General features: G+C 36.1%; 1 protein-coding gene across 2 annotated transcripts; it reads left to right on the forward strand.

The window, feature by feature from the left end:
• The first annotated feature begins 4856 nt into the window (after positions 1-4856).
• On the forward strand, positions 4857-12766 carry LOC147522372 (NEP1-interacting protein-like 2). 2 transcript variants are annotated; one of them, XM_086593147.1, is made up of 5 exons: positions 4857-5323; positions 6871-7049; positions 11235-11318; positions 12133-12297; positions 12372-12766. In XM_086593147.1, the coding sequence occupies exons 1-5, from the start codon at positions 5092-5094 to the stop codon at positions 12492-12494; spliced, it is 783 nt and encodes a 260-aa protein (XP_086449273.1). In that variant the 5' UTR covers positions 4857-5091; the 3' UTR covers positions 12495-12766. The 2 variants fall into 2 exon arrangements, with proteins under 2 accessions (XP_086449273.1, XP_086449276.1); XM_086593150.1 differs by having other exon boundaries at positions 4946-5323; positions 6886-7049.
• The last annotated feature ends 292 nt before the right edge of the window (positions 12767-13058 follow it).

Consider the following 13058-nt stretch of genomic DNA (forward strand, 5'->3'; position numbering starts at 1 on the left):
GGATGCCATCTCTCCACAAACGCAGAGATCAATGGTGGATCCATATGCTCGTGATAACATTCCACGAGATCAAATAACCCAGTCCTTCTCAACTGTTGGGCAAATCTCGGAGACCTTTGACATTCATTCTTGAAATCCCATTGGGATAACTTCGCTAAGTGCGAAACACACTTCAACGCTCCGCGATCCTCCTAAAACAACCGAGCACGCATTAGATATATATGAGCAAAAACAAAAGATTTTGTAAAAGAAAATCAAAGTACCCAAGAAAAACAAAATATTACCCTTCTCTCCCAAACATCGCGAGCGACATGCACCACATAGTCATACAACAACTCTGACTCATACGGGCCACCCCCATACACACCTCTTTGAAACTCCAAATCATCATTGGATTTTCTTACGAAATCCAATACCGGAGGTGCTTCTTCCACTGGTGGTACGTCTTCTACCACATATTCTTCCACATCATCATCCTGCTCATCCTCCTCCTCATCCCCCTCCTCATCACCTTCCTCATCACCCTCCTCATCATCCTCCTCACTCTCCTCTTCCCTTTGTCCATATTTACATCTAAACTTACATTGTTATCACTATCTACACTATCTCCAAATGGTCCCCACGACTGATACCGTTAAGCCCTCTACCCTTTGTCTCTTTCTTCCAATTGCGTCACCACTAGAGGAACCGCCACCAAACAATTTCTTCACACCCTTGAATGTAGTTTTCGCTACATTCTTCACATTCTTTGATCGAGGACCCATCGCTACAAAGAAAAATAAAACAAGTATTAGTAACTTTGAAACTAAGTTTAATCAAATCTACACCTATGTTAGAAACAGTAAAATACAACACCAAACAAGCAAACAAACAGCAGAAATCCTCATTTAGCTCTCAAACGAAAAAACTTACAAGAATTTTATACTTACATATGTACAGGACAATCAAGTTGTAAACTTTTATGGACGAAAGTTGCATAGAAAAAGGGTGCAGGACTTAACTCTCACTCTTACTTCTACATTACATGAACTCTCATCACAAAGTAATTCCAATCATCAGTTTGAGTGCCAATATGAATATTCCGTAATTCCAATCTATATTATTCACAATTACGAACTTTTCCTTCCTTCATTTTCTTTTTCTAAAAATGTATGCTATTTTCCGGATCTAAAGAAAATACTATCATCTAGTAAGAAAATACTAATTTTACACCATGTTCCGTAAAAAGCTAGAATTTCTAAAAAGCTAGAAAATACTATCATAGATTTTTAGAATTTCTAAAAAGCTAGACAACAACACTAAGAAGTTTATGAGAACTCTCATTAGCCATAACTTCTATTTATCGCATCTCTCACAACCTCGCACTTCTCCAACAGTATGCTCACTCCTATGTGAAAATGATCTCGGTATGTGCATTAGTGTCAGACACAAGTGTGTAGCATCTGAAATAGCAGCTTGAGAGCACACTATCTTTTAATGAAACAAAAATGATCTCATATGGTGTAGCATTATTTACATATATAATAGAGACAACCACAGGAAAGGAAACTATGTACCTAGCTATTCTATTTTAAAAAGTATGAACACTTTGTTAGTAATGATGACCAAATTTTGGAGCAATAAGGACATATTCCCAAAATCAAAAGATATATGCTGATATCATGCATATTAGTTTCATAAGGAAAATAGTAATAGATGCATTTGCTCCATTTGATTGGTAAAGCAAAAATCATTAGTAGCAAAGCGGAAAACACAAAGATATGATGACCAAAGAAAGAGCTTCTCACCTATAATGTTTTACCGCTTCAGTTTTGTTCCCCTGTATCCAGACCTTAAGCAAGTACTCGTAAAAGCTGCATGTGATCAAGGTTATTACTCATTAGTCAAGACTCAAGAACATAAGTAGTATGAAAGGTGAGTACCAGAATGTACAGAAACACTAATCATAAAATGGTAAAAATATCTTCTCTTATAACATCATGCCCTAAAGGAAAATACTAGGTATGAAAGATGATCACTATGAAAGTTTAGCAACAAGATGTAAAGCAACTCATTTTTTAATTTTCAAACGGGGCCCTAAAGATGTAGACTATATTTTGTTGGCTTTACATGGCAAAAATTGAAGCAGACGACCTACAACCACTTGATCCATGTGTTGAAAAAAATACCCTCAAAATTCAAAGATCAGAAAATTATTTGTACAAAAAAATTAAATAATGGAATCTGTCATTGTTGATTCATTAGTCTAAGAAGGCACAACCTACAAAACTGAAGAGTTTCTTCATCAAATTTGGTGTCACATAGGTTGTCAACTTGGATTGGCATTGCTGCAACTATTGACTCGAGCATGCTTATCAGTTACTCGATATTCTTACACGATCTGGCATTGTATCTGTGCAACTTTGTTTTTATATGTTATCTTCTAAACAAAAGAATTAAAACTCTGTTCAAGTTTTTCAGCATGCATTCTTTGAAGTACGAGGGTTCAGGATGCTCTTTTTATTAGTAAATGATTATCATATTGATATAGTAGAACTACTGCATCAACACCAAAAACAAAAGCAAAGCGAATGTTCAAGGACCAGGTCCAAAACCTATGTACACCCCTAAACCACCTAGCTCACAATAGCAAAGTTACAGACATACCAACAGCAAAAAAGGATGCCAAAAAACAGAAATAGTCCTAAAATCAAAGTTCCACCACCAAGATGGCACTAAAGGCACTTCAAGGACCAAAGACCACTAGCAGGGATCACCTAACTACCTCCCCCTCCCCCTCCATCCATTGGGACTATCCGTTCCTAGTCAATATTCCACTTCCTTTACCCCCCTCCAGAATAATTGAAGTCTAGTCTATCGTCTTCTTCGTCCGCTTCACTGTCTCCCAGGTCTTCTTTGTACTGCTTAACATCAGTCAATTCCCCTTCCCCTTAACTCATCCTCATTCCTTGACATTTCATATAATAATTCAAGAATCTTCCCTCTACTGAGGGTGACGTTAGCACCCCACACCTACCAAACTCCACACATTACCGAGGGATCAGGATGCTAGCACTCCTTTTTAGGTGTTTGAGATCCTAAGCCACCAATCCGGAAAATTCTTGCTCGTAGTTCCTTAGCCGCATCAAAATGTAATGTGCAGCAGGTTTTGAAGAGCATAATAGGGTATCAATCATACTCATGGGCCCTATCACCTTTTAAAGTTCAAAGTATGTCGGATTTCTTCCTTAATGAAAATGTTTCAAACTCTCCTACAAGTTATAAAAGTTTGAAACCGCACAGCAATGCTTCATTACATTCATTCCACCAAGTCCCAAGGAGAGACATACTAATTGCATCTTGGAAACACACAAGTGAAAATCGAAAAGGCTTAGGCTTTGGTTTACGATATCAATCTCATCAAGCATAGGGCAAACTAGTGCATGAAACATCTCAAATTTGCAGCAAACAAAATGAACATATGAAAAGGAAACAATAAATCTAATATACAATAATATAAGACAAAATGCTATAGCTGCTATCTTTTATGTGTTATTAATGCCAAAACCATAAGTACCTAATAACAGACCTCTAGGTACTTAGATACACTATTATCATCGATGCTCTAGATATTCATCTCCAGTCTCTAAGTCTAATCAAATTGGAACGGCCTAACATGATAAAGTGGAATATTTGGGATCATGCAATATGTACAAGTGTACAACATCACTTGGAATATGGTTCTTGCAGCAGAATATAGGATTAAATAAGGTTATAAAGAAAGGGAGGAAGTAAAAGCTCATTAACGGTAAAGAAACCCAACTACTTCTCCTTAACACAAAGATTCAAACATCAGAATATCATAAACAAAAGGCAGAAACATAATCATTAGCAGTGGCGAAGCTATGTGCAGGCCAGCAGTGGCGGAGCTATATACATTAGAACGCATTCCCATCTTAACTACACAACAATGCATTTGAATTCCAGCCCCAAAGGAGCCCAACTTGGGCGAAGCTCCAATAACCATCGATGAAACAGTAACATCCTGTCTGATTCCCGACCGAACCATCTCAACAAAGAGTCTCAGCCCTTCTTCCTCTAGTCCATTCTCCCCAAACCCCACCCACCAAATTAGGCCTCACAATACCATTAAAAACTCTCACTGAATCCCAAACACACCCACAACTTGCATACATACTCACAAGTACATTTTCCACGTAACTATCAACAACCCCATCAATGCAACTCACGACCATAACTCAATTTAAAACATAACTCAATCAAAACAAGCTTATGCAACTCATGACCATAACTCAATCAAAACTCGAAATTTCTCAAGTTGAATCGAAATAATCACTACAAATAAGTAATAATCACAGATTTAAACAAAACCTAACTCAAACAACATATGAAAAGAGACAATAGAAGAAAACTTACTGATGAGTTCACGAAGAAAGATCTCCTTATTAGAGTAGAAAGTATTGATAATCAAACTCAAAAACAAAGGTTTGGTTTCGCGATTTAGGTGGAAAAGCTCGAAGGGTTTTTCGCGAGAGAGATGACCGATTAGTTTGGGTTTTCCCGATTTCGTGATTTGGTTTTGCGCGGGTGGGGGGTGTATTGGGCTTTTGTTTAGGCTTTGTTGTTTGGGCTTGGACTGGATGCTGCTCAATCTAATTTTAGTGGCGGGGGGTATTTGGCTTTTTTGTTTAGGCTTTGTTGTTTGGGCTTTAATTTGGATCTTTGCCCAATCTAATTTTTAGCGGGGTGGTGTCGGGGTCGGTTTGGGCTTTTTGTTTATTTAGGAATTTGGATGTTGCCCAATCTAATTTTTGTTTGGGCTTTTGTTTAGGCTTGGACTGGATGCTGCCCAATCTAATTTTAGTGGCGCCCAATACAGGACCTAAAAAAATCAGTTGGTAAAAAGAAACCATGATTTGGTTGGAAGTTAAACAGTTGACACACTCTTCCTCTTTCTACGTTAAAATTTAGTGCCCCAACCCCAAAGTCTTTTTCCTAAATTTGAGGTACACTATTCATGGCTCAACAACTTTCCCTTCTCCCCTAAATCTAGCTAACCCAAAAAAGTTAAAGATCACTTCTTTTTAAGGAATGGAGGTACTTCAAAGTTATTGTACTTGTAATGGAAGATGTCATCATAGACATTCAAGTTTCTGTTTACATCAAAGTAGTGGTAGTGGTAGTGGTAGAGCTTCTTCTTCGTCTGGTTCAGTGTCTGGGCCGAGTTCAAATGGAGGGCGGTTTGAGCATGGAGGAGGGAGTTTACTGCCCAAGTTGATTTTAGCTCTTATTTCTGGTACTCTCACTGGATTGTTCGCTCTAGGTAATTTCTTTATAACTAGTTGTTGACTATTGTAGTTAAAATTGGTCTTTGTGTAAACATTGATAGAAATTACTACTTTAAGGGAATTGTATTGTTTGGAATGAAATGCTTTGGAGGTCTGGGTGGATGTTATGGAGTGGTTAACTTAGAGTAACACTAGTCATCCTATTAAATTAGGAAAAAAACGCAACTGTTAAAGTAGGAAAAATTGAATCCAACCACTTCAAATTTGCGTTTTGAAGTTCATGATGGTGATGGATTAGACTTTCCCTCGCTAACTTGTGTTAGTTTACTCATTTAGTTGGATGATTGGTGATTCTCTTAGGAATGCTTGGTAGTACTGTAGTTATTGAGAAATTTTAAGAAGTAAAAGTGATTATTCTGTCATGGAATCTACAAAAATCTTGTATTCTAGAGTGGTAGCTTTGTGTTTCTCCTAAAATTGGGTAGTTTCTTACGGTTCTCATAGTTCCTTCTACGTACTGTTGTATGAACTTTTGCCTAGTGTTTTTTAATTAGTTAGTTACCTCTTTATATCAGTAGACATATTGTGTTCCTAAATTTGTTTAGAAGAGGGCACATTCTCATATTTAATGGGTTAAATTAAAGTGTTCATAATTCATCAGTCACAAATTTTCATAATTTGGTATAGGAGGCAAACTCACATTGTATGCAACACTTTAAGTTACAAAGTTATGGTATATTTGGATGGTTACATCTTTCAGTGGATTACTGCTCGGAAGTCCAACCAGTCTAGCTAACGCATTGGTCAAAAGGTTGGCGTTTAAGTTGTTGGGAGAGGGAGGAGATTTCAGGGAATGTTGAAAGTATCTTAGATAATTTCTACTTCCAAGTTCCAGGGCATTGCTTACTTTTAGCTTCTGATGGCTGAGTTGAACCTGAACCCGATGAATTTTGTCAACAAGTTGACCTACTATTCAAGCCTAATTGGCCCTAAATACATGAATAAAGTTTCGACACAGTATTATTTAGTGCTGTTATGTTTTCAAGATTAAAAAATTTTACATCCAAAGGTTCTCGTCAAGTGTTCTCTTGTGACATTTTTTATTATTATTGTTATCATTTTATTCAAATTTTTGCAGTAGAATTATAACAAATCGTCGAAAACCCCTGTTTAAAAAAGCATTGTCGTAATTCGTGTACATGTTTGTGCTCTTCTAACTTGTTCTAAGTATAGGGCATTGAAAGATTATGACTAATCACTCTTACTTTTCTGGAGGTTCTGATACTCAGATCTTGTTAAGCACCATTGGATATCATTTGGCTTGTTCAAGTATAGTTTGATTGTACATGTCCAGCCAACATCTATTTTGATGTGGGATTACTTGTCTATTTTAAAATTGTAGTAATATTTACTTGTCTAATACAAAATAGAACTTGACCACTTGGTGCTCTTAAATCCTTTTTTTTTGGGTGGTACTGAGGAATATTTAATGTCGGTGTTCAGTAAGGGCTTAATATTTATGTGCTACATAACTATCAGCTTGTTCATATCTTTCCCTTGTGTGTTTTTACGCTCCATACAGCTGGCGCTTTCACAGGTGCAGTAACTGGTGCATTAGCCGGCCGTGCTTCAGACAGTGGAGTTCTTCGTGGAGCTGGACTTGGTGCTGTTGCTGGAGCTGTCCTCTCTGTGGAAGTTTTGGAGGCTTCTCGTTCGTACTGGTGTTCAGAGAGATCTAGTCCACGAAGCTCACCATCCATGGTTGGTGTTTAAATTTTAAGAATTTATCTTTTGTATATTTTCTTCCTTATGGTGTGCAAGCTCTGGTTTCAGAAATCTGAGTTGGAAGTTTTCACATGTTTAAGTTATTGAACATCTAAAATTAAGTATTCCAGGTATGAAATGATTAGATGCATTAGTAGTCTTCTTTTCATTTTGAGTATAACCCATAGAGCAGTAGTTTCGTTGAGATGATAAAATCCAATGGATTCAGTAAATGCTACAACAGTTCGATTAGGAGAGTGACAGGTACATAAGCAAATACGTTCGGAAGGTGAGAGGTTCGGATGATCACCATATTACTCTTTCTACTCTTCTAGTAGATTGGCACCAAAAGAGTATTTGAGTGCGTATATGATATACCTTTTCATGTAATGCTTGCTTAGAGCATCACCAGTGGTGTAACCCAATTACCATCCTATGTACCAACACTATTTGCTTTTAATTGCGATACAAAAAAGCGGAAGGCTAAACTTTAGTCCATTAAATTTTCTTTTCAAAACAATTACAAATGCACATATATTAAATTTGCTTGTCTTTTATGTCCAAAATGGGACGACGGTGAAACTTTTGTCGTCCCAATAAGTACTATAACCCGGACCATTTTTAGTTGTGATAGTAGCAATTTCTATCTTTAACAACCACTTTGGTAATGAGTTGGTGATGAATAATTTCCAAATCATTAGAGCATCATCAACGCATTTTCATTTTTCGTTGTGACACCTCAGCAGTTTGTAGACTTCAAAATTTCTAAAACCATGCGAAGAATCAGCACGTTTTGTGCAAATTTTGGTAAAATAATTTGGACGGGAATAGTTGTCCCGTGCCAATCTAAATTTTTTTTACACGGGAATAGTTGTCCCGTCCCCTATTGAAACACATTTTATTTAAAACGTGCGAATTCGCATCACAAGCTTCCAGTAATATTTCCCCGCAAGAGCTTCAGCGAGATAAACTCAAAATCCATCCCATTTTTAATTGTTTTCCATGTGTTTTTAATTCCGTAGAATTTTATAAGATGTTTTGTGTTTTTATTTCAAATTAAGTTGTAATGTTTTTCATTTCTAGTTGAGTTGATTTGTTTTTAATTTCAACTTATAAACAAACACATTTTTTCAAGAAAATATACTTTCATTAAAACAAAATACAATTTTATTTAAAGAAAAACATACATGTAAACAATAAAAACAGATTACAACATAAAATTTAAATAAATTAGTATGCTAAAACATAATCTAATACCACTTTCAGTACAGTACCAGGGCCCCGGTACAAAACCCAACGGTACAATTTTTGCAAATCCTTTCAAATCGTTCAAGTCCAACGGTACAAAAGCCTAATAGTACAAAAGCCCAACGGTACAATTTTTGCAAATCCTCTAAAATCGTTCAGGCCCAACGGTACAAAATCGAGAAGGTTTAATTTTTTATTAAAAAAAAAAAAAATCTTTGGGCGGCAAAAAGTAGTCCCGTCCGGCTCTTGGGCCGGGACAAGTTGTCTCGTCTTGAGACATTTCTATATTCTTGACGAATTTGGTTTCAGATTTGACAATTTCGAAAATGAAAACGATGTTTTGACAGCGCGTTGGTGATGATAATTGCCAAATAAATTGTCTTAGAGCATCATCAACGCGATGCTATAATTCATTTCTAATGTGACAGTTGACAATTTATTTGACAATTATCATCACCAACGTGCTATCAAAACATCGTTTTCATTTTCGAAATTGTCAAATCTGAAACCAAATTCGTCAAGAATATAGAAATGTCTTGCACGGGACAACTTGTCCCGTCCAAGAGTGGGACGGGACTACTTTTGCCATCCAGCATTTTTTTTTTTAATAAAAAATTAAACATTCTCGATTTTGTACCGTTGGGCTTGAACGATTTTAGAGAATTTGCAAAAATTGTACCGTTGGGCCTGAGCGATTTGAGAGGATTTGCAAAAATTGTACAATTGGGCCTGAGCGTGTACTTGAGTGGTATTATATTATGTTTTAGCGTACTAATTTATTTAAATTTTATGTTGTAATCTGTTTTTATTGTTTACGTGTATGCTTTTCTTTAAATAAAATTGTATTTTGTTTTAATGAAAGTATATTTTTTTGAAAAAATATGTTTGTTTATAAGTTGAAATTAAAAACAAATCAACTCAACTAGAAATGAAAAATATTACAACTTAATTTGAAATAAAAACACAAAACATCTTATAAAATTCTACGGAATTAAAAACACATGGAAAACAATTAAAGATGGGATGGGTTTTGAGTTTATCTCGCTAAAGCTCTTGCGGGGAAATGTTACTGGAAGCTTGTGATGCGAATTTGTGCTTTTAAATAAAATGTGTTTCAATAGGAGACGGGACAACTATTCCCGTGTAAAAAAACTTTAGATTGGCACGGGACAACTATTCCTGTCCAAATTTTTTTATCAAAATTTGCACAAACGCGCTGGTTCTTCGCATGGTTTTAGAAATTTTGAAATCCACAAATTGCTGAGGTGTCACAACGAAAAATGAAAATGCGTTGATGATGCTCTTAGTAAACAAGAGATAGCAATCACTTTTAGGAATGCATTGGTCAGTGCATCATCAATGCATTAGTATAATTCATTGCTATCCCCTTATTATCAACGAATTTGGTAATTTACTTCAATTGGTGCCTAAAGTTAGTAATTGCTAGTTTCTAAACTAAACATGGCCAGGTTTACAGTAATATTGGGATGGAAAAAGTATATCCGTTCTATTTTGGACATAAAAGACAAATATAAGTTCAACATTATGTATGTGTGTGATTGTTTTAAAAAATAAATTCATTAATGGACAGCTAAAGTTTCACCTTCCACTTATCAGTATAGCAATAAAAACCAAATAGCATTGGCACATATGATAAGAATGGGTTTTTTTCCCTCCTTAGAGCATCATCAACGCATTTCTAAATTTTGTTGTCACACCTCAGCGTTTTTAGTTGATCGAAATTTCTAAAAACAAGTCAAGCACCAGCACGTTTTGGAAAAAATTTGGCTTTTTATTTCGGACGGGAATAGTTGTCCCGTTCCAAATTTAATTTGTTTTAAACGGCAAAAATTGTCCCGTCCGTGTTGAAACAATTTTTTTTTTTAAAACGCGCGCATTCTCAAGCTTCCAATACCATTTCCCATAGGAACAGCGAGATAAACTCAAGCCCCATCCCTTCAATCACCAAATCAATATTTTTTTTTCAACCAAATTTCTTTCTGTTTTTTGCAATGGATCAATGTCGTCGAGCTGGACATAAAAAGAGTATTTTGCGTGGGTCGGGGAGTTCAAATCCTTGGGAAAACGAGGGTGAACTCGTACCGGAAAATGATTTCAATTTTCTATAGAGATTGAGTATTGTTGATCATCTGACGTTGGCTCCCGATCCAAACAAGCATGTTTCGTGTTTATATAACACTGACGGAGTAAGTAAACATACTTGTTTGGATGATCAACAATACTCAATCTCCGTGAAAAATTAAAATCATTTTCCAGTACGAGTTCACCCTCGTTTTTCCGAGGATTTGAACTCCCCGACCCACGCAGAATACTCTTCTTACGTCCAGCTCGATGACGTTGATCAATTGCAAAAAACAGAAAGAAATTTGGTTGAAAAACGAATATTGATTTGGTGATTGAAGGGATGGGGCTTGAGTTTATCCCGTTGTTCCTATGGGAAATGGTACGAAGCTTGAGAATGTGCGCGTTTTAAAAAAAAAAATGTTTCAACAGGGATGGGACAACTTTTGCCGTTTGAAACAAATTAAATTTGGAACGAGACAACTATTATTCCGTCCGAAATAAAAAGCCAAATTTTGTCCAAAACGCGCTGGTGTTTGACTTGTTTTTAGAAATTTTGATCGACTAAAAACGCTGAGGTGTCGCAACAAAATTTAGAAATGTGTTGAAATCGTTTTTAACAATGCGTTTATGATGCTCTTAAAACATCTATGTGGCCTATAACTAAAATGGTAGTTCCACTGGTGATGCTTTTAGAGTTTCATGTAAATATTAGCTAGAGAAGATTTTCCTTTTTTTAGATGCTTCTCGATTATTCACCTCCCACTCGCTTTGGAGGAAAAGAAGAAAGGGTGCTCTTTTTTTAGTTCTGTAAGTTAATTTGTATGTCTGTTTGGTCTTTTACCCTTTCAGGCAGACTTCATAGAGGAACTTCTCCATGGCCGCTTAGTACGGGAACAACTTGTACCCACAGTGTTCACAGACTACCGTTGGCAGGTTATCTCTTGTAAAAACAACATATTGTTCATAGAAAATAGTATTATTGTTTTTCTTTATACCCGGTAAAAAATTTATTGTTGTTGCAACAGTTCAACTGTTTTTAATCTTCTGTTACGTCCAAGAGAGGGGTTACAGGCACCTCACCTCTAGAAAAATTTCAAGAAAAAAAAATGGAACTAAGTTTACCCCATTTGTATATATGATAGGAGAAACAAAAGACTAGTAACATAGTTATCTTTATGTTGATAGTCAACTTTTGGCAGGTCATCTCTTGTCAGAAAAGGAAGAAAAAAAAGATTCTGAATTTCTGACAGATCACAGTGCAAACTCCAAAGTTTGATAGTCGGATGCATGAAAAACAAACGCTTTCTTTAATAACGCCCCTCTTCTAATGTCCATAAAAAGATGTGAACAATGGAATGCAATAGGGTCTTTAAGAAGTTCTAGATTGTTAATGAGAAGCCATTCTATTTTACCGTTTTTGCAACAAGTATTGATTGATTCACAAGGGTCCTTCTACAGCAATTGTCAGGATAAGGCCTAGAGATGGGAGTACTTTAGTACGTAAACATTGAGATAAGTGAATCCACTTGTCTTCATGTCAGAGAAAACACTAGTGTTTACCCCACAATTTGTTTATTGTGCTTTACGTAATTCTAAAACCTGCATCCTCGTTCCCTTGTTTTGGTAATCTTGTACAATTCAGTGTTTTTCAGATATCTTTATACTATGATTTGCTTATGATAATTTGCTAGTATGGTAGAAGTATTCTTGAGACCTGATATTGGCTCTAGTGTCTTGAAATGAATAGGTTAGCGTTGCCAACATAAGGTATAATGGGGTATACACTGCATATGATGAAGTAGCATCTAGAGGTTTGTCATTGAAGTCACTAAAGAAATTACCCCATCATGTGATCACTCATGACAGCAAGGCAGCTTTTGGCTGTAGCATGTGTTGCACAATATGTTTGCAGGTATTACTATCAGACTCTATAATAATCTGCTGTTGCAGTTACTATTAGTTATCCTAAACTTCTTATACTAGCAGGATATTGACGTCGGAGAAACTGTGAGGAGCTTGCATCGGTGCGGTCACATGTTTCATTTAATTTGCGTCGACAAGTGGCTTGTCAGACATGGCTCATGCCCAGTCTGCAGACAGAATGTATAGCATAAGCTGTATGCTTTTTGTACAGAAAGTTCCTGAGGCAGATACAGAAGCAGTTGGGGCTCAGATTTTCTTCAATCTCGTGTGATTGTGTTGGTGTATAGTTTACATATAGTTTTTCATGTAATATAGAACTTATCTAAGACTCTGTATAGAAGTAAAATGTAATCGTCCCCATCATGCAAAATGTTTCTTGAATCTTCCTTCAAAGCAAAGTTTTTGTGTAAAATTATATCGTAACCATGCATAATATTATGTCCATTTTTGCTGAAGTACGACAATCAGTCTCACAGGCTGCATTACATGCTGGATGCTAACCTGAGCTCAATTGCACAAGGATGTAATTTAGCTGGCTGAGGTCCTTGATGTAATAATGATAAACAGCTAGCTTCTTCACTTGTGGCAGTAGTATTTGATTCAATTTGTTGTTCTTGCTCTGTTCAATTAAACTTTCAGCATTTTTACCATCTTTTCCACGAAAATTCTTATATATAAATGTACAGTACTAAGAGCATCTCTAGGTGGTGGTAGTATTTCCTTCAAATTTGAAGGTGAAATTTGGAGAAA

This window comes from Coptis chinensis, chromosome 1 (assembly GCF_015680905.1).
Source record: "Coptis chinensis isolate HL-2020 chromosome 1, ASM1568090v1, whole genome shotgun sequence".
Classification (NCBI taxonomy): Eukaryota; Viridiplantae; Streptophyta; class Magnoliopsida; order Ranunculales; family Ranunculaceae; genus Coptis; species Coptis chinensis.

What these genes read in the sequence shown, in the direction of transcription:
- LOC147522372 (XM_086593147.1), top strand. Translation starts at nt 5,092, where the DNA reads ATGGAGGTACTTCAAAGTTATTGTACTTGTAATGGAAGATGTCATCAT. An exon ending in CACTGGATTGTTCGCTCTAG is followed by an intron (nt 5,324 to 6,870) that starts GTAATTTCTTTA and finishes CGCTCCATACAG; the next exon opens with CTGGCGCTTTCACAGGTGCA. An exon ending in CACGAAGCTCACCATCCATG is followed by an intron (nt 7,050 to 11,234) that starts GTTGGTGTTTAA and finishes TTACCCTTTCAG; the next exon opens with GCAGACTTCATAGAGGAACT.